At 44.3% G+C, this 25,317-nt stretch overlaps 2 protein-coding genes and 2 long non-coding RNA genes across 4 annotated transcripts in view; 2 read left to right on the forward strand and 2 right to left on the reverse strand.

Moving 5' to 3' along the window:
• The window catches only part of LOC121659448, a 26,996-nt gene extending 20,339 nt beyond the window's left edge, over nt 1-6,657 (forward strand). Inside the window, exon 3 of the long non-coding RNA XR_006014348.1 lies at nt 6,648-6,657. This is a non-coding gene — a long non-coding RNA (uncharacterized LOC121659448). The remainder of the gene's footprint in view (nt 1-6,647) is intronic.
• The window catches only part of LOC121658760, a 23,889-nt gene extending 6,425 nt beyond the window's left edge, over nt 1-17,464 (reverse strand). The window contains exon 1 of the mRNA XM_042016451.1: nt 17,251-17,464. The gene's annotated coding sequence lies outside the window, so the exon portion shown is untranslated. The remainder of the gene's footprint in view (nt 1-17,250) is intronic.
• The window catches only part of LCMT2 (leucine carboxyl methyltransferase 2), a 19,198-nt gene extending 1,427 nt beyond the window's left edge, over nt 1-17,771 (reverse strand). Inside the window, exons 1-12 of the mRNA XM_042015189.1 lie at nt 17,509-17,771; nt 15,698-15,779; nt 15,207-15,387; nt 12,762-12,918; nt 12,137-12,326; nt 11,625-11,732; nt 9,518-9,608; nt 7,140-7,397; nt 4,881-5,111; nt 3,795-3,892; nt 1,902-2,089; nt 1,566-1,701 (exon numbers count right to left, since the gene is read on the reverse strand). Coding sequence (XP_041871123.1) covers nt 1,566-1,701; nt 1,902-2,089; nt 3,795-3,892; nt 4,881-5,111; nt 7,140-7,397; nt 9,518-9,608; nt 11,625-11,732; nt 12,137-12,326; nt 12,762-12,918; nt 15,207-15,387; nt 15,698-15,779; nt 17,509-17,678 — 1,890 coding nt within the window. The 5' untranslated portion in view covers nt 17,679-17,771. The remainder of the gene's footprint in view (nt 1-1,565; nt 1,702-1,901; nt 2,090-3,794; nt 3,893-4,880; nt 5,112-7,139; nt 7,398-9,517; nt 9,609-11,624; nt 11,733-12,136; nt 12,327-12,761; nt 12,919-15,206; nt 15,388-15,697; nt 15,780-17,508) is intronic.
• A 470-nt stretch (nt 17,772-18,241) lies between these two features.
• On the forward strand, nt 18,242-21,678 carry LOC121675156. The gene is made up of 2 exons (XR_006020059.1): nt 18,242-21,267; nt 21,474-21,678. It is a non-coding gene; the product is annotated as an uncharacterized LOC121675156 (long non-coding RNA).
• Nucleotides 21,679-25,317: the final 3,639 nt, after the last annotated feature.

The following is a 25,317-nucleotide window of genomic DNA, read 5'->3' on the forward strand; positions in this document are numbered from 1 at the left end:
CTGTATCCGCTTATTCAATGTAAACAAGAGAGTTATATTCTTTTAGATACAACTTCATTATCACTGCACCCATCCTCACTGCTGTCCAGCAAGGGCAGTCTATTTTATCTAAAGGATATGAGGCCACTTATAATTTCTGCTACAGACAATAAATGAAAACTAAGCTACAATTAAGCATGTTTCATGCTTTATACCCTCAGCAAAATGCTGCAAGGTCAACCAGATGCACACATCCACTATAAAAAACTGACCTGTCACAAATTCCAGTTTCACCAATGACAGGTTCAATGTATACAGTTATCAAAAGAATGTTGTTGCTTTACATAAAAGATAAATAAAAACTTGTCAAGCAACAGAAATGTTCTTATAGAATCACTGAATGGTTTGGGATGGAAGGACCTTAAAAAAGGCCACCTCACTCCACTCCCCTTGCCATGGGCAGGGACAACTTCCACTGGACCACACTGCTCCAAGCCCCATCTAACCTGGGCTTGAACATTTCTGTATGGGGCAGCCACAGCTTCTCTCGGCAGCCTTTGGCAGTGCCTCACCATACTCTTCATAAAAAATTCCTTCCATATACCTAGTTTGAAGCTACTGTCCTTTAGATGAAAACCATCACTCCTTGTCCTATCACACAGGCCCTGCTACAAAGTCTGTCCCTACCCTTCTTAAAAGCCCCCCTTTAAGTACTGAAAGAGGCTCTAAGGTCTCCGCAGAGCCCTCTCTCTCTCTTATGGCTGAACAACCCCAACTCTCTCAGTGCATCCTCACAGGAGATCAGCTCCAGCTCTCTGATGACCTTTGTGGCCCTTCTGTGGATTTACTCCAACAGATCCATGTCTTTCTTTTACTCCAGGTAGTATTACCTGAGATGAGAGCTACTCAGAGACGTAGACCAAGCTTTATCCAGAGTATGCCAAAACCTTGCTGTGTGACACCACCTGTATGACTGCTCTTCAGCGATTCATAGAAGAAAGCCACCAAATAGTTAAAAGTTGGAAGGGTTCTCCGAGCATCATCCAGTCCAACCACCCTGTTCAAAAGCAGGCTCAACTCAAGCAGGCTTATCAGTACCTTGCCCAGTCAGGTTTCAAATATCTCCAATAATGGAAACACGACAGCCTCTCTGAGCAATCTGGTTCAATCATCCTTACAGGAAGCTTTTATGTTACAGTGGAGTTTCCAGCATTTTCATGCTGGTTTTTTTTCTCATATTTCAGGCAGCAGCTATAGCACACTGCAGTTGCCACCAAGAAGTTCTCAATGAAATTATACCACAGACCTCCATAAACACTAACTTAGCCTCTGGTTTATCTATTCCCTTCCTCCACAGACATCCTGAAGTGACTATGCTTGCATCCATTTCAGTTCTGGTGCCCCTTGTCTGAAACAGAGCAGCTCCATGTGCTCCAGTCTTCTGCACATTCCATCTCTCCCTCTCTTAATGCTATGTTCTCTGTGCTGGGTAAGAGCACTTTGGAATTAGATCCTTCTTCTATGTAAAGTTACCTCGTTCCTTCACAGGACACTGCTTACCCTGAAAGAAAACTTTCAGTACTTACCACATTAACCACATAGTCCAAGCAGAGACCAGTCATTAAGTCAATGACAGTGATGCCTGGCACAGAGGATGCATGAAACCATACTCCACCAACGAGCAGAAGCTTTCCTTCATGCACATGTGCAGTATGTGAATACCTATGAGTTCAAAATGAGATTGAACTCCATTAGCAAGGGAGGCTGGTAGACACAGGCTGAAGATTCTCTGCTGAATGCTCTGAGCAACCTGGTCTAGTTGAAGATGTCCCTATTCATAGCAGGAAGATTGGATCAGTTGGCCCTTAAGAGGTCGCTCCAAATCAAACTGTTTTATGATGCTATGAATGCCTTCTGCTTACCTTGGGACAAGAGGAGGGTGTGTCTCTATTGTCTGCCACTGAAAGCCATGCTCAAGCTCCCTCAGAAGGAAAACTGAACCCAAGGGCTGCTCAGCTGCTCCCAGACCTCCTGCGATCAGCACTCCTCCTTCCCAGCTGCAGGCACTGTGAGAGTGGCGGCTTTCTGGGACTGGACCCTCAACAGCAATCTAAAAAAATCACAAGGCTGAAGTTTGGCAAGCTAAGTGTCTGCTTAATGTCCAGGCTTTTAAATGACCTTTTCCTCTGTGATTGAGTTTTTTGACACCCAACCTTCTCCATATGTTCCTCTAGGGACTGCTGCTTCCATTTACACTACCTCTGGCCCTTAGTACATTTAATATAATCAGTCTTTAGAGGGTTTATTTCCACACATTTATTAGAGGTAACTTTATCTGTATTCTTGCATGCTGCTTTCTGCTCAAGACATACACCTGGGAACTACAAGTTTGTTTACAAACACATAGACTAATGCAGTGACCAGCAAAGCTGGTGATCAGTTGTTCAAACCACAGAGTGGGATAAAAGCTCAACTGCCGGACTAAAATCCAGACAGAAAACCTTTAGTGCAAGCACTGAAGGAAAAAAAGTGCAATCAGGCATTAAAGGAATATCACAGCAAGTAAGTGGTAGAGTTTTGAGGCCACTTGGCCCATACCTTCCCCTAAAAGAAATGAAACTGTATCTGTTATCACCTGGATGGATGGATGTTTATATAATAGTTTCCAAAAGTCTGCAGTGACAAGAATTTCTCACCTCTTTAGGCAGTCTATTGCAGACTCAGCTAGCTTCAAGATCAATAGCTTTCCTTAGTGTCCCGTTGATTCCCTGTACTACTCAAAGTTAAAATGGAGAACAATTTTTGTCTTCTCTGCAACAGTATTTTAGATATTAGAAGATTTATTTCTATCTTGAATATTCTCCAGATTCAATAGCTAGAAGTCCTTCAAAACCTTCCCCTGTGAGGTATGTGGCCTGGTCACTCTTGCTGCATACCTCTATACAGCTGTATGGCACCCTGTCCACCTCTTTTTCAGCAATCAGCTTTGGGTATTTTACAGTAGTTCTGCTGAGATAAGGAACATTGTAGAAAATAAAAGAAGCAATTCATGTGTCTACCAGATAGCATTTCTGGGTACGTATCTGAAGACACAGTGTTGGCCTCCCACAACAGTGGGATATTGCTTACTCATGTTTAGCTTGTGACCTCCTGCAACTATGCATCTCTCATCCTATAACTGTGCTATGTACAAGGTTGGGCTCAAAGAGTTATAATAAATAGGGTTACATCAGACTGGTGGCCAGTAAGGAACCAAGGGAGTAAGTCCTCTTTAGCTCAATTTCCTTTTATGATACATTCAGCAATCTAGTTGACTGAGGCAAACCAGCAGATATGGAGGTGGTTTTGATTTTAGCAAAGCTTTTTATACTGTCTCTAACAGTATCGTTCTGTAAAAATGGCCAGCACACAGCTGGACAGGTCCATGATGGGAGAGGTGAAAGAACACAGAGGCAGTATGTTCTCAGTAGCATCCAGCAACAGGGCAAGAGGCAATGGGCACAAACTGACATAGAAAAAAAATCCACTTAAACATAAAACCCCCTCATATTGTACTAACAGGGTGGTCAAGCACTGGAATAGGTTGTCCAAAGAGATTGTGGAGTCTCCATCTATGGAGATAATCCCACCTGGACAATATACTGAGCAACCTGCTCTAGTTAGACCTGTTTTAAGCAAGAGTGCTGGACTAATGACCTCCAGATGTCCCTTCCAACCTCCACTATTCTGTAGAGACTGTATTCTCCCCAGAAGAATAAAAGGCTGGATGTTTAGAAGTCAGTTCTAACTCTAATCACCATGGAGTACATTCTCACCGCAGTGTAGGAGAGTTCTGGAGTGTGCAGGAAATACCAATCCCCGAGCACAGGCTCCAGAGCAGAGCGGCCACCATACACAAACAGGTACTGCTCACCTGTGGAAACAGACAACCAGGTTGTAAGAGAAGTTAGAATCTGGTATGTCACAAAAGCAAAAATTTCTGTTTGTATAGAAGGGAAGCTGACAAAAAGGGTGCAACAGTACTTTGGGTAGATGTCAAGGACATGCATTCACTGCACTATGCCCTGTCCTTTCACTGATTCAGGTAACACCAGTGTTGATCACTTTCTTCAGCTACAAAGCAGTATCAAGGCAAAAATAAGATGAAACAATACAGCCTGACGAAGACAAAACCCAATGTATTATTAACAAAATTTTATTTAGCCATTTAGCATTTGCTTTTTTTGATATAAAATTGTGACTGGAAGCTACAGTGTTAATTAAAGACTGCTCCACAAATGGAAAGTGTGCTCCAGACTAGACTAACAACTGCTTAACAATTCCCTTCTGCTCCCCTTGGAGGGTTGCTTGCCAGCTGCAGGAATGGCAACCTTAGCTTTCAGCTCCTGAATGCCACTGCTTAAGTTTTTGCCCCTTACAACCAGAATCTTTTACTGGATCAACCTTCAGCTTGCTATTGCAGGACCTAATTCTAGAGCCGTTCACAACTACTGAGTGTTTGTCAATTGCTACTAGAAAAGTAACATTTCTTCTGAAGGACCTCTGGATAAAGAGCTAGGGATCCTACTCCCTAAAAAAATGTCCTTCAGAGAGAGCAAAACTTATTTCTGGCATGATCGAGTATGAAAAACTTCAGCCATAGATGATCTCCTAGAATCAGTCTTCCAGAACGGATTACAGCAGATTACAGCAGGTTTCAATCCTACTTGCCACTGGGGATGTAGATAGCGAAATTCAAAATTACCATATTTCAAGTGTCAAGAAGAGATCTCAAAGCCTCTTAATTTCTCTCCTACTGGCAGGCTTGAGGAGTGATCAGTATGAACTTCATGAAGTTCAACAAGGCCAAGTGCAAGATCCTGCATACCTACAGCCATTTCCACTCTTTCCAGGCTTTTTACCTTTAAATGTCATTTCAGTTGTGCTGTGTCTCCAACGTGAAGCTGCTGCTTCAGCAGCAGGCTGCAGACTTACAGGCTCCACTGAAACGTCATCTGGGTCTGAAGCATTACAAGTTTTGGGGAACTTTAGCCACAACATTCCCAAGCCTGCGCTCGATGGGGATGTTCGTCCTCCTACGACCAGGGCCAGAGTGTCTGAGAGACAAGACACAGTATGGTACAACCTCTCACCTGTGGAGATACAAAATGTCATGGTTCACATGGATGCTTTTTCCAAGAAATTTATAATAATTTTAGTTGGAAAAGACCCTTAAAGATTATCAAGTCCAACCATTCCTCCAGCACTCTCAAGGTCAAAACTACACCATGTCCCCAAGTGCCACTTTCACATGGCTTTTAAATCCTTCCAGGGATGTGGACTTCACCACTACCCTGGGTAGCCTGTGCCAGGCATGGACAACCCTTTACTTAGAGACATTTTTCTCAATATCCAACCTAAACCTCCCCTGGCATAGCTTGAAGCCATTTCCTCTTGTCCTGTCCTTTGTCCCCTGGGAGAAAAGGCCGACCTCCACCTGGCTACATACTCCTTTCAGGTAGTTGTAATGAGTGAGAAGCTTCCTCCTGAGCCTCTTTTTCTCCAGGTTGAGCCCTCCCCCCACCAGTTCCCTCAGCACTACTACAATGGGCTTACAGTAGTGGTGGATGAGGGAAGAGCAACAGATTTCATCTACCTGGACTTGTACAAAGCATTTGACACTATGCCACCCAGCAACCAGTCTCTAAACTGGAGAGACATGGAGTTGACAGATGGACCATTCAGTGGATTAGGAATTGGCTGAATGGTCTCACTCAAAGAGCTGCAGTCACCAGCTCAGGGTCCAAGTGGAGACCAGTAATGAGTGCTGCTCTTCAGGTCTCCAGAGGGACCAGCACTATTTAATATCTTTGTAGGTGACACAGACAGTGGGATCGAGGGCACCCCCAGCACATTTGCCAATGACAAGGAGCTGTCTGGTGTGGTCATGCGCTGCAGGGAAAGGGAGGGGCATCCAGAGGGATCTGGACAGGAGAGGTGGGACTGTGCCAACCTCATGGAGTTCAGCAGGACCAAGGGCCAGGTCCTGCACCTAAACTGAGGCAATCCCAGCACAAATACAGACTTGTCAGAGAATCAAAAAGCAGCTCTGGGGAGAAGGACTTGGGAGCGTTTGTGGACAAGTTCAGTATGACTCAGCAGTACATGCTCACAGCACAAAAGTCAGCCATGTCCAAGGCTGCATCAAAAGACGTGTGGCCAGCACGTCGACGGAGATGATTCTCACCCTCTAAGCTGTTTTTCTGAGACCCCACCTGGAGTTCTGCATCCAGGTCTGGTGCCCCCAGCACAATAAAGACATGGAGCTGTTGGAAAAAGTTCAGTCTACTAGCTTGATCACAGGGCTGAAGCCCCTCTGTTCTGGAGCCAGGCTGAGAGAGTCTGGGCTGTCAGCCTGGAGAAGTAAAGGCTCCAGGGAGATCTCAGAGCCCCTTCCAGTGTCTAAAAGGGCTCCAAGAGAGCTGGAGAGGGACTTTGGAAAAGGGCCTGGAGTGACAGGACAAGGGGAACGGCTTCCCACTGCCAGAGGGCAGGGTTAGATGGGATATTGGGAACAAATTCTTCTCTGTGAAGGTGGTGAGGCCCTGACACAGTTTGCCCAGAGAAGTGGCTGCCCCATCCCTGGAAGTGTTCTACACCACGCTCTGATAAACCTGGTCTACTGGAAGGTGTCCCTGTCCATGGCAGAGGGTTGGAGTTAGAGGATCTTTAAAGTCCCTTCCAACCCAAACCATTTTATGATTCTATGACTCCAGCCCCTCAATGTCCCTCTTTCTGTGAGAGACCCAGAACTGGACAAGGCACTCGAGGTGTCTCTGCAGTGCCCAGCAGACAGGGACAATCACTGCCCTGGGCCTGTGGCCACACTAGACTGGTAGCAGCCAGGGGCCATTTGCCTTCTTGCCCACCTGGGCTCATGTTCAGCCACTGTCAAACAGAACCCCCAGGTCCTTTTCCAGCTTTCCAGTCACTCTGCCCCCAGCCTGGGGCGCTGCATGGAGCTGTGGTGACCAAAGGGCAGGATCCGGCATTTAGCAACCAGAACCTTCAGATCTCTGTGACTGCCAGCATCACTGTGCCATGACATCACTTTTTCACTAGACTTTCCTTCACTTTTAGCACAAAGATACCTTGTACTTGCCATCAGTATGGGAACTCACCCCATCTTTTATCAGGAATATTCTGTCTCACACAGACAGCTTTCCAGTAGCCTGCAAGCTTACTCAGCACATGGAAATTTCTCATGCGGCAGTGTTGTCCATTCTCCTCCCCAAAGCCTCCCGTGGTAAGAATCACGCCGGGTTTTATAAGAACGGAGTGGTGACCGTAACGTCTCAGGCCAGGACTTCCTGAGAGCCTTGCACATACTGCTGCAGGGACACTCCCAGCCATCCCAACAGGACCAGCATGACGAGGAACTGTAAGCCAAAGAGAAACAAAGAACTTATGCACAAATACAAACCAAGGACTACATTTTAAGTAAGAGATTAAGCACGCCATCTTTTCAAGATGACCATTCATCTTTTCAAGAAGAAAAAAACTGAGAAGTAAGTTGACAGTGCACACAGATAATCTGAAATGCCCTAGAAATCAGGATGTAATGGTTAAAACTACTACTTTACCAACTGTAACTTCTACCCTGCTCACTCAGCTCCTGGCAATTCTGAGACTGCTTTCATGAGGTGGACCTAAGACTGGCCAAGAGACTGCAGTGTCCTAAACTGCTGCAGCAAGATATAAACCACTGCACTACCTTCAAAAGGACCACCTGTCTGATTAAGACCATATCTGGCTACACAAACAACACAGAACAGCAGAAAAAGGAGAAACACCTGGAAGCTGATTTCAAAGTTTCTTGCCAGACTTTGATCCTATCTTCACAGACGCACTGAAATAACATTCTGAAGCATGATAAATAATCTGTTAATTCGAATGGTCCTACTATAGGACAGTATTTCCAGTTATCTAAATATTTTCTCTCTAAATATTGTATCTCTTAGCATGAAACAAACTTTTAGCACAGGACTCTGGCTCACCTATACACTGTACACATTGTTTTCTTTTAATCAGTTCGGAATCTGCGCCTTCTGTTTAAATCAAGGTCTTTATTCTTGTGTTGTAAGAGATGATGAGGTGCAGGAGGAGCAGCTTGCAGTCCATTTTCTGTATGCCATAATCAGAAAAATTTCCTGTACTGATCGTTGCTTTGTACAAGACCCTACTTTATCATTTGATGAAGTAAGAAATTTCATCTCTTTGGGCTTAAATGCCTTTTTACAGACTGATCATTTAAAGACGGAGGAGTTTTTTCATGTCACAAAATATACTTACCACGATTTCTTTGGAAGATTTAGTACTTGCACTCTCTTGAACTGGGACCCAAGTCTGTCTGAGAGGATAACTGGGGCATTTATTGCTATTAGAGACATACATTTTGCATTCCCAGTAAAAAATATCTAAGCATGGACAATTTACCAGACTTTGAAGGCTTTTGCTATCAGTTTTGAATACAACAGAGACAGCAGCAGAAAGACCCTATTCCTGTCTCTAACGAATCAAATGTCTTCACTGTAATAAAAACCATGAAGCAAATGTCAGATTGTTTTTCTTAATTTAAGGATAGATACTACGCCTTTAGGAGCCTTCAAGGATTTAACTTAAGGACCAGCAGCAATCACACAGTACATTAAACCACACCCGCATTCATTTAGCTTCAATTTCACTACATTTTCAAATGCAGCTGAGACACAACACATGGATTCAACGGCCATCCCGCCCTATCCTTTTTCAGCTGCTTTTCTTGCTCCCTAGAACAAAGATTTCAACTTTCTCTTGAAGCTAGAACTACTTGTGGTGCTGTACTGTGAAGACTAGTGGTATAAAACAGGTTATAAATAACCTTCTGCTTTCTATGCTGAAAAAGGAAACAAACAGACAAAACCAGGAATTTCTTGGACTGCTACTGCCACCAAATAATTTTTATCTCAGAAACACAATCTTGGTTTTGCCTTTTCCCCAGCTGTACCACTTTTCTCCCATCTAAAAGAAGTGACATACAGGTTTAAATACTACAGGTACAATTGCACCCACAAGGGATAACAAAGCAAAGCACAGCTTCATGACAGACTTCCGAGTGGTCTGCTGGACAGGGCAGTAAAGAAAACAGAACAACCTTTTTGGAGCTGGAAGGAGAGAGTGGTTCAGAGAGCCATGTACGGAGGCAACCAGGAATAAATTTGAAAGGGAGATCCCAAAAACAGGAGGGTAGGCTGGCATTGCAGCCATGCACTGGAGGAGCTCATGTATGAAAAAATGACAAGCTGTTCAGACTGGGAGGTTCAATAAACTGAAAGAATGGAAGTGATCAGAACCACAGCTCTGGCCTTGCTTTAGACAGCAGAACCATTGTGGAGGAGTGAAGAAAGCTACCAGACAGCAGCACCCCATCCGCCCCTCCCAGGGTTTCAATGTCTCCTAAAACCTCTCAGAGAAGCCTGCATGAGATAAAAGAACACTGTGAAAACTACTTGGTGTGTACCTGTCATACTGGGTAACAACGGAGTCCAGGAAGGTTCCATCCCCTTTGATGCAGCCAACACAAAGTAATGAGAACATTTCAGATGCCATTCCTGTAGCAAGCCCAAAGGAAAAAACAAATAAACAAACAAACAAACCAAGAAAGGAAGACCCAAACAAAAAAACAATCCCCCTCAAAATCTAAGAGCAAACAGCAGAAACAGCCAGGGTGACCAAATCAAATACCAACCCAGCCTAGCACTGTTTCCAGCAATGGTCAAAATCAGAGGGGTGAATCAGAGAAAGAACAGGTGGGTAAACACCTTGCTCACTCCACCTTTCAAAAATTTACAGCCCAGGGATCTTCAAGAAGTTTTGTATTGTGTCTTTGTATTGAACAATCCTTGATGGATTTTTCATCCATGAACCTATCCAGTTGCTCTTTGAACTCACAAAAACTTTTAATGTGTCCAACATGCATCCCATAGCTTAACTATATGTTGCATGCGAAGGTTTTTCTTTTTGGAATCAACTTCCCTTTATGCTTCTCAGTTCTGATCACAAAAAAGAGTGAGATCTTTATACCAGAGGGATTAAGGTTTCTTAAAGTTCATGGAATATAAGTGATTCCAAAGAAATCACAAATGTTCAGAGGTGCAACATGGTCCGTGCTGGACAATAATACATAATTTTCAGTCTGGCCTTGGAATCATTCTGAGGCAGAAGCACAAGCAAAAGGAACGTACAGGAAGCCAGTAGCAACGAGAGTTCACCCTGGCGTTTATGGACGTTAGGGAACTGAGTGTGTTCATTCCCATGCTAGGATATACTCAGCCAACTATGTGATTAGCAAGCATAAACACGAATTTAGGCACAAGAACTCATGTTATCAGCTTCACTGCCCCAACCCATATTAGAAGTAAAAAGCATCTTTTGAAAAGTGACATCCACAAATTAATGTAAATACTGAAAATGGAAGAATCCACTATTAGTCCCTAAGCAAATTACTCTAAAAATTGGTCTCCCTCCACACTGGGTGTCTATTTTACATTTCTTATCTAATTTGACCAAGCTTGTTTCCAGTAAGACCTGGACCTTACTTAATCTTTCTCTCAGAGGCTAATTGTAGAGCTCTCTGTTATCACATCGTTTACTCCTGTGCACATTTCCAGCTCGGACTCATGCACATTAACCTCCTCTGTCTTCACCAAGTCTTTACCTTCTCACTATATGAGCAATGGCCTACAACAATTCTACCAGACATTTCTAAACCACTTAGCAAATCTGCCAGCACTTTCAGTCACCACTTTTGCATTCATATAGCAGAGCAGCTCCTACCATGTTGGCAAAATAAATTCAAGCACATTAAATTGTTTTCATACTACAGCTATTAGATTTCTAGAATTATAAACAGAGAACCATAAAATCAAACGGGAAACTTCTAGTAAGTATTCCACAGGATATTTAGCTCAAAGTTACTCACTATCTTGCACTTATCTTCACTTTTAGACTTCAAATAGTTGGAAATGTTGCCAGCAGTTAACATAAAAATGGCAAAGAATAGAGTCATAGTTGAATTTCAATCATTAATACAGGAATGGCTGTATAAAGTCAGACAAAAAATCAGAAATTAGTAACCTGTATCCAACAGTGACAAACAATGGAGTAGTCTATGGAAATGGAAGAGAGCAGGACAAGTGCATTTGCTTTCCCCAGGAATGCTCTCAACCAACTGCAGTCAGGAGCAGCACATCAGGAGTATATTTATGTATTCAGTAATCCTTAATGGATTTCTCTTTCATTAAAGTAATTGTCCCTTGAATCCATGTCAACTTTTACCATGTACAACTTCTTTTATACTACCAAGTAGTTTGCTATGACAAGCCTGTCTCCTTGAGAGACTGGAAGGAACATGCAGCTTTTCTAAGATCAAGGAGAGACTTCTTCCCATGCTGCTTCACCAGGAGCTCCCCATGGCCTCTGTGTAAACTAAGCTGATCCAAGGTCCTTTCTGCCTCCATGAATACATGTGCCTCAGCAGCTCTGTACAGAATTGCAACTATAAGAAATTGCGGATACCTTATGATATCAAAGCCAGGTCCCTGATCTTCAGAATAAAGGAGGGTTACCTCATACTCATCAAAAGGCTCCAGAGTCTGCACTCTTTGCTGCTCATCTTCTGGAATACAACAGGTGAAAAACTCATTCATATCCATGACACTGCAGTCAGTCCAGCCCTAAAAGACAAATCCCTCAAAGTCATCACCTCTGGAAAGATAGAAACTCACTTCCCACAGGAAAACAAAGACCCTAAATTAAACACCTGCATAAGCCACTAAGACTGTCTAGATAAAGCAAGAGCAGCCCAAAAACTGGTGAAAATAGATCTCTCATCTGTAAAGTTCTTAAAAACTTAATTTAGTGCATCAAAAGTCACAGAGGAACCCATTAAGCCCACATGAGACAGTAGGGTGCAAGCCAATTGGAAGCACCTTCTAATGATGAGTCATGCTACCAGAAAAGGCAGTACCTCAGCCCTGTTTGCTTCAGGCTTCAGCCCATAACTGACCAAACACTTGGTGTTCCAATCTTCCTCAGATGAATCATGCTTCATGCATGCCCTTGAGCTGCAGGTGCATACCTTTCCCAGAAAGCGCCTCTGCTGTGCCTCACAGTCAGGGTACTGTGCCAGGGAGCGCAGCGCACAGTTCAGCTGGCTGAAATGCTGCTGCATGACACATCCAAAAGGGTCCTCTGGGTGCACCTGCTCATACACCAGGAAGCATGCCTGAGGGAAATGCTCTGCTGCCCACTGAATCAAGGCATCTGACCTGTTGGGAGATTGTGCATAAGAAATTAAATTGAGGGCACACCCATCACAGGACAGATGCAGTGTATCTTCCTGCAACACCATAAAGGTGCTATTAAGGCATTCTGACAAGTGGCAATACACAAATGAGAGTGCTGTGCTGGGCACTCATGAACGTCTCCTCCCCATCTGCACACACAATCCAGGTCATGAGAAGAACAAAAACCTTAAAATTGCTCATTTCAGATTTTCCTTCTTTTTTTCCTTCCTTTTAGGCTATCGTGTGGACATCAATTACATCATCATAATGATGATGTAAGGAGCTATTTGGGACTCCACAGAATTCCCAAGGCTTTAGTTTCAAGAGAACACATCTCCCAGCCCAAGGTGACGTACTCAGAAAGAAGCTCGTTGTTTTCCCTTTACCACCTGGGTAAGAGAGGAGAACCCAGCTGACCTGGTGTTCTCCATGTAGGTGAGCACCACCTCTGCGATGAAGAGGGTAGGGATTTCATTGTTCAGTCCCGCTTCCTCCAGGGTTCTCTCCAGCTCAGACAGCTCTGATAAATCCACTCCCAGTAATTTATAATCCTCTCCAGAAAAGGTAATGGCTCCTGGGAGACAAAAATGATACAACCTCACTATGGTGCTGCTGCAATACTGAGACCAAAAGGGACGAACATGAAAATCAAACCCACAGGCAATCACTCACAAGGCTACATCCATCAACTATATTTCTCTGAAACAGGTACAAGAAAATCCCCATCATTAAATAACCCATGAACGGATAGTGCTATGTGATCCATTAACTGCAAATCTAAAACTCCATTACTCCTAATGCAAATTTCACCTACAGATTTCTCATAGAATTACGAAAAATAATATAATTCTCATAGAACTACACTTACTATAACAAGAAAACTTTATTATATTTACTTTAAGAGAATTTTTTAGAACCACTGTAATTCAAAATCAAACCTAAAGGGCTCTCATTTATACACCTTTCACTTTAGGCTAAGAAAGCACCCTTGCTTTGGTATAATTTCAATGGTTTCCCTCACAATCAGAAAACTGTTCTCAGGTTTCTTAGGCTTGGTTTGTTTGTTAAACAGATTTCATTTCTGTATAATGGTACTGAGTCCTGAAACTGCACATGCTAGCTCTTGGCAAACACCAGGACCTGACTCACAGATCACCATCCTCAGAAATAAGTTCCAGTTTATGATCTGTAAGTATTATTATACCTCTGTACCCCATCAGAATATGGTAAGCTATGGCCTGTTGACCTTTTCAGCCAAAACCACATCATTAACAAAGCAAACTGTAAAGTACCTTTAGAAATCACCTACTCTGTCTCTGCAACCCAATAACTGTATCTGTCCTGAGGACGGTTAACCTACACTGTTCTCAAAGTACACTTCTGGAGCCAAAAAACGGCCTTTTGCAGAAGCCCATCAGAGTGTTCCCTTCTACTTTCTTCTAACTTGTCCATCCATTCCTTCCTGACCTCTGGACACAGGGAATAGGGTAATTCCAACTATCCGACACCTTCCCTTGAGTACTTGAAGATTCTTGGTATGGACAGAGTTCCTTGCCACAGGTCTCTGCCAATATTAAAAATGTGAATGGATTTAGGAAGAACATGAAAAAGTTCATGGAAGAGCTACTCACTAAGACCTGGAAGTCAGGAACTCACACTCTATAGCTGTCTTCCATCTGTATTTAAATTGATTAATACCATCTAAATGCTGTGGTTTACATATGTCCCTACTGCATTTCATTCCATGTTTTCCAGACCATCCGTGTACTACGTCAAACTCCTACTCTCATTCATCTTATTGCAAGTCCCCATGTTTCCTGCAGGTTTATGACATTTCACCTTCTACAGCATTATCATCTAGAGCATTACAGGAAATCCTGGAGGAAAACAGATGCAGGAGAAACCTCTAGTGATCCAGATACTTTACATTCCTCCTTTTGCCCCTTAGCATTCAGCTTGCACAATATTCTGCAGTAGTTTCACAAGGCTCATTTTCTCCTGCCTTGGAGGGCAAAAAAAAAGTCAGGAAACAGAATGACTAATGTTTTACTACAGTCAAGATACTTAAGAGTCGAACCTTCTCTCTTACCCATCAAGGCCATAAATCATTGTATAATTTAGGGTGAAAGGGACATTTGAAAGTAATCTTGTACAAATACTTCCTCATGGCAATTATCTGTATCAGGTTGCTCAAAGCTTTGTCCAGTCAAGCTCTATCTCCAAGGCTGAAGATTCCATCTGCTTTCTAGGCAATCTGTTCCCATTTTTAACTACTCATGTGGTGCAACCTCCTCCCCAACATTTTCATTATACATCACCGGAATTTCCTTTTTTTTTTTTGCAACTTTCAACCATTGTCCCTTGACTATTTGTTTTATGCCTTCAAGAAAAGTGTGGCTCTGTCTTTTCTAACCTCTCCCAATAGGTAAGCTGAAGACTGCTGTTAAGACTCACCTCCCTCCCAAACTCCTCCCCATAAGGCTGAACAAACCCAGTTCTCTCAGCCTCCCCTCCTATATCACCTGCTCCATCACTTCATCATCCTCATCACCTCCCACTGGACATGCTACAGTTTGCCACTGTTTTTGGACCAGTGAACTCAAAGCTGGACACACCCTTTCAGAATTTGTAACAGAAAAAACCTGACTTTGGTTTGGTATAATCAGCTCCTGACAAATCCTGGCTTCTTGTTATCTCCCAATGCTTACAAATGATTTGTTTCAACTTTTTCATAAAATGAACGTGCTTTTTATCTACAATTTCATAGTCCCCCTACTATAATCTGTCACTTTTTGAAGGCTAAAGCTATGTTTACTTCTTCTAAACATTTTGCACAAAAGAAATCTTCCATGAATGCCATACCTAATCCTTCCCCTCCAGTGTCTCCCACCAGTGCTGACAACTCTTTCATTCTTTTGATCAGAGTGGCTTTTTGGCATGCCACATTTGGGAAGTCTATCTCATATACCACAGTGTGGTGCAGAAGACCCACATCCTTCAAACGGAAGTATAAGGAATCAAAACCAGCACCTAAAGATAGGATCTGCAGAGAAAGCATCAGAAAAAGTTATACTCAACTCTAGCAGCATCTTGAGCATCTAGGTGCGAAAAATATTAAATATCATCTGTAGAGTGACAAAATCAGGCAACCTCCTGCAAGAGGCAGAGGATATTGCCCCCTCCCAGATACTTCTGCCAAAGTGACACATGGACAGCCACAGTACTGACAGTCAGATTTCTGTGCCCTGATGGGAATGGATCTGAACAGATGCCAGTGCGAGTTACTGCCCAGATGCCAGAAAGACTTTACACACATTTAGTGGGAAATGCCAGTAGCCCCAGATAAAATGCACCTGTGTCCTGGGTAGGCTTTGTGTCTTCAGCAGGAAGTCCTGAACACAGTGATCTACAGCACGGGCACGGATGTAATAACCCCTGTAGGAACAAATTCAGTTGTAATCACTGTCCAGGGACTCGATTTCTCCAGCACTGGCAACTTTCATTTAAAAAAAATAAAGATCTTTTTCTCTCAGCTTCTACCCAACAACTCCCTGTTTATAGACCTGCACTGGGAGATGATTTTATCATCTCTAGAGCTTGCTAATAAATACAGATCTCCTGCACTCAGTGCGCACATTACCCATCAGGACTATGGGTAACCCAGAGAAAATGTGCAGATATCCTAGCTGGACCTGTTCTGTTTTGCATAAGTAAATATTTGCTGACTGAAAATGTATGAATACAGACAGCGAGGATGCTCCCCTACAATGCAGATGGTTGATACCTGAGTTCCTGCCCCAAATCATATGCTGCAACAACAGAATTAATGAGTGTGTGCTAATGTAGCGAGAAGGGAAGAAAAAAGGGAAGAAAAGCAAAGTTAGGAGAGGAATTCCGTTCTTTGGTTTTTGAATGAACAGAACTAAGTCAGTCTAACTCCTGGAAAGCATTTACCATTTCCGCAGTCTGGCATGGATTGCTGCCTCTTGTTTCTTGGCATTCTCTTTCAGTTAGTTTCATCCTATATCCACCTGGCTATATCCCAGCTCCTATCACCCCTTTAACAAGCATGTTATCATCTTCATGCCTCATGGGGACAAAGTTTTCACCTGACAGTCTAAGATGTCCCAAAATTGATGACAGTGTTGATAAATGCAATACACAACCCTCCCTGTGAATTCAGCTTGGCATGCCAATGTTGTGTGACAAGCCAATGCAGGTTTCCTGATGAGCCACACTCATCTTCATAGGCCTGCAAGCTTCTGCTTGAACACCACTGTTTGATTTTCCCCTGAATGCAACTCCTTTGGCAATTCACAGTCATTTGGATTGCATTAAACTAGTCACCTCGAATTATGTAAATTCCAAAACGACATCAGCCTAGAGCCCTCTGCAAACACACATTAAAACATGCTTGTGTCATACAAAGCTCTGGAGAAGTCCTCCTGGTCAGACACCACTGATTCAAAACATATTGCTTCCCAGAGCCACCAAATACCTTATGGAAATTGTAACATTCTGGGGAATTAATGAAAAAACTATCGATGTTATTACATTAACAGTATGTTTTCAAATATTAATTAGTTTTCAGCAGCATTAGACACTGAAGTTAGGAACCAGTCTGGTGGCACATTTTACTCAGGACAAAGCATTCAGTTTTGGTCCAGAAGCCATGTAACATTATACTAACAGCCTAACAAGGTTACACGACTGTGAGACAGTGCACTGCACGCTGCCACTCTGCCACTCTGTGTAGTTTGCTTAAAATATGTTTGAGAATCTGTGCCTTGCACAACTGACAGCTCTGAGCATGGGGATTTGTGGTGGAAGGAACCTTAAGCTACTCTCGTTCCACCCCTCTGCCATGGGTGCTCCAAGCACCACGTTGCTCCAAGCCTCGTCAAACCTGGCCTTGGAAACTTCCAAAGATGAAGCAGCCACAACTTCTCTGGGCAACCCGAGAGCCACGGCCTCGCCACCCTCACAGGGAAGATCTCCTTCCTAATACGTAACCTAAACCTACTCTCTTTCAGCTTGAAGCCATTCCTCCCCCTGTCCTGTCACTCCTGGCCCCCCGCAGTCCGAGATACCCTCCCACGCCCCCCGGGCACCGGGGCTCAGCAGCCGGAGCAGCGAAAGGTCCGGCGCAGTGCCTGCTCCTCACCGGTGGATAAGCGGCGCTCGCCGCCGCCGCCGCCGCCCCGCCAGAAGCCGCAGGAACCGGTCCTGGATGTAGCCCCGCGCTGCCGCCGAGCACTTGCTGACGGCGCTGCTGCCGCCGGTGCCCTGGATCTGCCGGGACAATGACACGGCGCTGCCGCTTCCGACCAACATCGTGTCCCGAGAAGTGCACAGGGCGCCCGGCGCGGGAGGGCGGGGCCGGGCAGCGCCAAGAGGGCTCCGAGGGGAGGGGACGGCAGTGCCCGCCGCCGTCGAATCCCCCTCCGTCCCAGTCTCCGCTTCCCCTCGCTCTCCAAAGCAGCTGGGCCGAGGCTTCCCGGGCCGTTCCCCGCGCACTTGGGGCCCGGGATTCGCTCACAGTCCGGGGTTCGCTCACGGCTCAGGGGTCACTCACGGCCCGGGGGTCACTCGCGGTGCCGACGGCCCATCCCGCGCACGCCGCGCCGACCGGAAGTGGGAGCCCCGCGCCGGACGCAGAGCGCGCCGAGCGCGCGGAGCGCGCGCCCCCTCGCGGGCCTGCCCCGCCACTGCCGGCGCCGCCGCGGGAGCCTCGAGCGCAGCCGCCCGTCGGGAGCGCCACGGAGGGGAGGAGGAGGAGCCGCCCGTCGGGAGCCTCACGGAGGGGAGGAGGAGGAGCCGCCCATCGGGAGCCGCCCGTCGGGGAGCAGGAGGAGGAGCTGCCCGTCGGGGAGCAGGAGGAGGAGCCGCCCGTCGGGAGCGCCCGGAGCGCGGCGGCGGCCCCGGCGGGGGGAGCGGGCTCAGGGCTCTGTCCCGGGGTGCGCTGTTCCGTACAGCGCTCCGTGCGGGGCTCTGTGCTCTTTAGGACTTTTACTGGGAGTTATAGAGGAGCCGTGGTAGTCTGAGCTATGTGAGATGCCATGGGTGTTGCACGTGCTGTTCTATTCAGTGTCTCTACACATCTTGCAATCCACAAATTAGTGTATTTCACTTTAAGTTACAATCTCAGAATGTCAGTTTTAAAGAGAATGGTCAGTATGTATATTTATAAGTGGGACTATAAAGCTCAGTCCTCAGCCCAGTGCTCTACTTAACAACCACATGAAAGTGTTTTTCTGACCTGTATTTTATTAGTGTTGCCTTCCAGGTGATTCCTGGCAGATTCTGAGGTAGCCAGCACAGCGACCACAGTTACAGCACGGGATGCAGAACAATACGGGAGCTCCCGTATTTCTGTTTGTATTCAAGATGTATGTTCAGCTTCTGCAGGCATGAAGGCTTCCCTTTGTTTCAAGTTCCCTTTTCTTAACTGTTCATCATTTTGTTGATCTTGTCGTAGTTCTGGGATCTGGAAATTATATTTTGCTTTAGTTGCAGGTTAAAACTTACAGGGAATGCTAGCCTGCCCTGCTGGCCCTTCAGAACCTGCGGGATTTCCAATTACACTGGCAGCCTGAAAGTTGTGGTGGAATAAAATGCATGGCAGCAAGTTGGGGAATGGCCACTGAGGTCAGTGCCTCCGGCCATCCCAGGAAGTCCTTTCAGTCATATGTTTCTATATCCATAACAATCTTCTCTGCAAACTCTGAGATGACACTGAAACATGAACTGGGCATCTTGGCTTTAATACAGACCCAAATTGTTTTGAGGGGGTAGGGGCAGAGCAGGCTGGGAGGTTATTTTCCTGTCCTTAGTACAAGGTACCACATTTGCACTCCAGGAAGGGAGTGGAGGTCAGATTTCCAGGGTAAAGGATGAGAAGGCAGTGTGCAGCCCTTCTTGGGTCTGTGAGCGTCTGATCCTTAGCTGTCACAGATACAAAATCCTGTAATCGCTCACAACTTCAGCAGGCTTTCATGTGAAAGCAGATGGGATTTTCTATGTCCTTCTCAGTTTGGAAGGGTGTTTTGGAGCCTGATTGCTGTCACAGCTAGAAATCTCCTCCAGATTTCTTGTTGTATGTCCCACTCCTCTAAGGATTCCCCAGGGCTCCACGTGACATTCAAAGCATGTGAGGAATGTGCAGCTCACCCCAAATAACAGAAAACACGTAGCAGAGCAGCACGGGGGCCCCATGCCTCTCCCACCCGCACTGGGTTGAGAGGGGGAGGTACGTAATGAAAAGCACTTGCTGCAGCAGCTATCTATAGTCCGTTGTGTTTGGGAGGGGGCCCTGCCTGCCTGACCTCAGAGTTGACGTTAGAGAACCCCAAATGAGGAACAGGGAGTGCTCCAGAGAGAGGCACAGCCAGGCTACCCAGCCTGGGAGGGGACACACCAGCACCACTGAAGGAGAGGGGAGATACAATGGGAGGTATTGTCCCCATAGATGGGTACTCTGTATCCACAGGATTAAGACTCTTCAGTTCCAGGTGAACCAAGGAAGTCTGAGTCTCTCTGTGGGCTGACTCACCAACACAAGATGGGTGCTTCTGATCCTCTGTAAGCATTTTCCCTTAGGTGTTCTGCTTTCTTAACCACTTGGGTGCAAGCTGAAGGTTATCAGTGATTATCAGCATGGTGTCTGTATCAACTTGCACCTGGGAAGCAGTTGCAGATCTGTATTTTGCTAAGCAGAAGGGCTGTGCCTTGAAAAGATTGCTACCTAAAATACTTGGTTCTAGCATTACCGATACTGTCCTGTTGCTCCCCGTTACTGCAAGAGTAGAGGGCTGGATTCATCTGCCATTCTAGGACAATGTAGTAAGAATTTGATCTGGGAGAACATATGGTTTGAGCCTCAGATCTCAATCATTTTATTGTAACGTAATATCACAGAGAGGCCTCAGTGATAGGGCAAGACCTTGTCAGGCGAAGGACGGTGCAGGAAAATACAAACAACACAACTCGTAAGTTATGTGCCTGTAAGCCGTGAGTGTACAACATAAATACTGCACAAAATACCTCTGTGTCATCAAAAAGGCTGTGATTAGTAAGATACAGTCACAGGATCACAGAATAGTTTAGGTTAGAGGAGACTTTTAAGGACCATCTAGTCCACCCCTCTGCCGTGGGCAAGGACATCTTTCACTAGACCCAGTTGCTTAAAACCCCATCCAACCTGGCCTTGATCACTGAATGCAATCACAGGAACCTGGTCACGGGAGACTTGCTTCCTGGTAATTGTTAAGAATGTAAACATCTCCTAAAAATACCATTACTGTCAAAGAAAATACTGTGATTTTCTCATTCTTTGATGTTCATTGGAATCTTATCTCCATCAAAAAGAGTGATGGAAAGGAATTTTAGAAGATATCCTTAGATATAATGGCAGTCATGTCAGAAGTGGAGAGAAGAAACAATCATCCTCTGTCTTGTCACAGAAGTTAGGAAGTGCAGGAAACAGTTGTGAGGACTTTCAAAAGTGGTTTCTTTTATTGCCTTGTGGAGACTGCAGTAGAGAAGGGGGAAGGGAGATATGGATGTGCTAAAATACTAGCCTGGAGGGATAAGTTCTGCAATGGTATTATAATGGACGTAGATTTGTGAATCAACAGTTGAGGAGATGTAGCAAACAAGAATGTTGAAAGTGGGGTTTTTGTTCTTTTGTTTTGCAGAGAACTTGGACTAGAGGATCTGGGGGAAGTACCAGTGTGCTGATATTTGTAGGATGAAAATGACATGTCTTGTGAAATTGTTCGATACTACAGTATCAGCTCTGGACAGAATAGTGGAAGGGTTGGCCACACGTTGTCAGAGGGAATGATGACTGCCATTAACTCTACAGCCAACGTACATTTTTGAGAAATGTAATTTATGCCTATTTGAAATACCACCAGTGGAGGTATGTTGATATCCCAGGATATTTTGCTTCCCTGTTTTATTTTTACACTATATTGTGGTCTTTTAAAATCTATGTGTTAATAATTTAGAACTTCTTAAAAGTTGTGTTATCCTTTTCATGTCAAAGGACAAGAGCTTGACTTTAGGCACTGCTAGAATCAGCAGTTTTGGAAAAATTACTAGAACTTTGATGTCTTCTCCTTGCAGGAGGACACTCATAAGCTCCATATCAAGGGATGCCGACCTCCACCTGCCTTCCATTTGCTCAGTGGGAGCACTCTTCATCTCCTCACCTACCCCAGAGCTCCTGTGCTGCCTGCTGCTTTCCCTATTTTAAGGACACATTACCAAATGTATCTGTTACATTTACATTCAGTGATTCTCTGCGTTTTGTGAATAAACATGAATTGTATTCGTGGCGTGGTACTCCTGATAAACTGACACTGCATGTGCTGCTATGTTACATGTGCTGTTCAGAGACCTTGAAACACTGCCTCAATTTACTTTTGCTCTCTGAGCAGGCCGAGCTCCAGTTTGAGTTATTGTACAGTGTAGATTTTTTTCAGAGAGTTACGAGCAAGACAGGAGCCTTTAACTTCCTCTGAGGGAAGTTAAAGTTCCAAAAGTAACCTTTATGCCTGTGTTTAGGGACCTGGTGTTTGGGGTGCTGTTCCTGCAGCTGCTTTGATCAGCAGACTCGAGCCTCTCAGAGCTCCATTTGTATTTGAGACGTAAAGACCTTGCCTTGTTCTTCTCTTCAAATGTACAAATTACACACTATTTCACAGTTTCTTTGGTGACTTGAAAGCTTTCAAAAATCTGGCTGTTATATTGTTTCCTCCTCACCTCTGTCTCAATTCCCTGTAAAATGGGGATGAGACCAAATTTCATACCTCCAAGGGAAAAAGCATGAAGGAACAAAAAGGATTTTTTGACACATTGGAGCGAAGTAAGGGATGTCTGTGAGACATTTGTCAGTACTACATGAAGAGCTGATTAAACACTGAGCAGTAATTAATCAACTTTTGACTTAAACTCTGTTGCTGATTTTCCAATGGATGATTGTCAGCAGTAGGGCTGTTTCTAGGAGAGAGCCACAGAACAGTTCACGGCTGCAGATTGGTGTCTGTGTCCTAGAAAGCAGGAATTAAAGGAATTAGTGACTGCATTAGGTGACCAACAAAACAGAGGTTCCACTTTAATGAAACAGGTAGACCAAAAGGTGTTTTGAAGCGTGTATGAAAAAGAGAATAGAATAGAATAGAATAAAACAATTGAAAGAGACCAATAATCATCTAGTCAACTGCAAGAAGGATTGGCATTACTTATGTATATTTCATTAGTATAGTGATTACTGGCACAATGTCAGTGTTCTGGAATCAGCATTTCAAACCCCTCTTGGTTACGAGTCAAAAGGAGCTGTGGTTTGAGGTTTCCCCTGTATTCAGAGGTTGAGGGCACAGAGTGTCTTCAGTTGTAAAATGGTTGTAAAATTGACTAAATAGTATGGATCTACAACAAGACTTTCAGAAAACAAAGTCCAATCTGTATTTTGACTGTGTGCAGATTTTGTCAAGCTCCCAGCTACGATGCCTCTATTCTACTGGCAGATGACATTATTTCTTAACAATTTCCTGATGTTTCAAGGATCACCAGTATTGTAATGGTTGTCAGCAGATGTAGTGCTGCTTTCCCCAAGTTAGAATTCCCCGTCCACATGAAATCACCAGAATCACATATACCAATTTATTCCCAGGAGGCTTAGATGAACAGGACTAGCAAAGGGAAAGTCCCTCTTCAGTGTTCTGACTCCCAGTTCTGCAGCATCTCATTCTCTCTGATTCATCCTGCTGTTATTTCTGCTTCCAGGCATTCCTAACCTGACACAGACATCTAGTCAGTCTTCAGAGAGTCTCTGGTCTATGAATTTGGCCTTAAAGGATCTGAGCTACAATGTCATCACTTTGGGGCCCCACACATAGATGGCAAAGGAGGAAACAATATAAATTGTGCTGGCCCCTGCTTTCTTGTGGTGAGATCTGTAGTTGCCAGAAACTTCCAGCCTTTTTTCTGGGCCGGGAATGGGTTTTATAATGGGGAGGAAGGCACTTTCTATTCTGAGTGGAGAAAGCAGCACCAAGGAAGGTTTTAATTTTCTGCCACCAGTGCAGAGCAGACAGTTTCCTGGCAGTTGCAGGGGTTGATAAAGTGCAGTCCCGATCCAGTCTGTCACAGGGAGGAAGACTGCAGGGAGGAAGCACGTGGTTATCCCGTGGGAAAGGGTCCTTGCTGGAGTGATGCCTAAAGATTTTTGCTTTTTATATATTTTTCATAAATTTGTAGCTTTGTAGACTGTCAATACACAGTTATAACTTCTAGTACTTTTCCTGCCCTCTCCTATAGTTTAACAAACCCAATACATTCTTGAAATTCTGTTTAGTCTTAATTTTTATGCCTTCCCCTGCAGCCATGCTCTTTTCCTCTGGTACAGTCCAGCACCTTGAGGTCCTACTATGCCAGTTGTCTGCTTAGTATTTTTCAAATGCTTTAAGGAAAGGTTCTTGTTTATGTGCCATTCTTACTTTTCTTATTCCTGCTGTCTTGCTGATGCTGTTTCTCAGTCTTGTTATCCTCTGTTAGTGGTTCTCATTGCCTTTGCTAGATCCTTTCTCTGCCTTGTTTTTGTTTTCCTGTGGTAAGTATAAATTTTAATTCTGCATCCATTTGCAAGAGCTGCTGCTTCCTTCTGTCCCCCTTAATTTGATTGATATTTCCTTCCATCTTTTTTGCTTATTCAACTGGTCATGTTGCTGATTTTAGTATCACCTTGCTTTCTCCTGCTGTTTCTGAAATGCACTTTGTAAGAAATGCATCTGTCTCTGGCATCTTCATGGTCTCCCTGTCTATGTCCTGAGTCCTTTAGAGGCTTCAATGCCTTTGTTTGACATTTCTCAGGTCTAAATTGATAACTTATGTTGTTTGAACAGAGTCAGGTGCCAGGGGAGTGCTGCACTGCTGCTTTTCTGTCGCTGCCTTTCCCTCTACCCTGCTTCCTTTCATCTTCTCTTCAGAGCAGTGCTGTGTTCAGCTTTTTGGTGTTGCTGTCACCAGATCCACCCTGCCAGCCTTTCTTTTTTCAGTTTCTGGCTCTTTCTCTTTTTCTGCTCAGCCATGGCTCACACTCTTCGTGCTCTGATGTTCTCTACCCTTGATTAATTTTCTCCTTCTCTTCCACTACAATCTAAACCCTGAAAGTCCTCGGCCTTTAAAGACTTCTAAGATCTTCTTCACCTCTTGCCCTGGTTCCTTCCACTTTCACTTTGCCATCTTCCTAATTTAAATGGGAAGGTTCAATGTTCGGCTTATTTCCTTGTCCTTCATTTCAGGTGAATTTGACCTGTTTTAGCTCATTCCTCAAACTCTTTCCTCCTGTTTTCAGTTGTTTCTTTGTAAGGGCTCTCTGCTTCCTCCCAAAGGAAAGGAACGGGAAATAACCTCTTCTTTCCCTTTGCCTTGTTTCATTCCTCTCTTTCTTCTCCCCATCACTAATGCAAAAATTTCTTACCTATTCTGTTATTGTAATCCCAAATAACACACTCTGAGGATTTCAAGTGCAGCATTTCGAAGAATTTATGTGACTAATCATTTGCTTTAGAAGGGAAGGTGAAGTTTGTATGTGGTGTTTTTATAACAAATAGTGACTTTGCAGCATAGTGGGCTCTGTATCACAGCCTCCAAGGCTACAGGCTACAGCGAGAGTGAACATAAAAGCTGTGATGCACAAAATCACTCAGGCACAAAGTAAGTGCTGTGAGATGTGCTAATTTTCTGTAAATAACAGTTAACTCTTATGTTTTGCTTCTTTATTTGAGAAATAAAGAATCAATTTATACAAATAAAACAGAAGACCTGCAGTTGTGTGTAATATAGGTGAAGGATAATGTTTCTCAGAAGTACAGAGTTCTAAAAGCTGCATATTGTTCATTCTGTCGCGGGGCTGTGAGAGAGGATGCTGAAGCTGCTGTAGGTTCCAGGGTTTCTTAGGTGAGTG

Source organism: Corvus kubaryi, unplaced genomic scaffold (assembly GCF_017639235.1).
Source record: "Corvus kubaryi isolate FWS band 111438036 unplaced genomic scaffold, C.kubaryi_AGA036_p1.0 114, whole genome shotgun sequence".
In the NCBI taxonomy this organism is placed as follows: domain Eukaryota; kingdom Metazoa; phylum Chordata; class Aves; order Passeriformes; family Corvidae; genus Corvus; species Corvus kubaryi.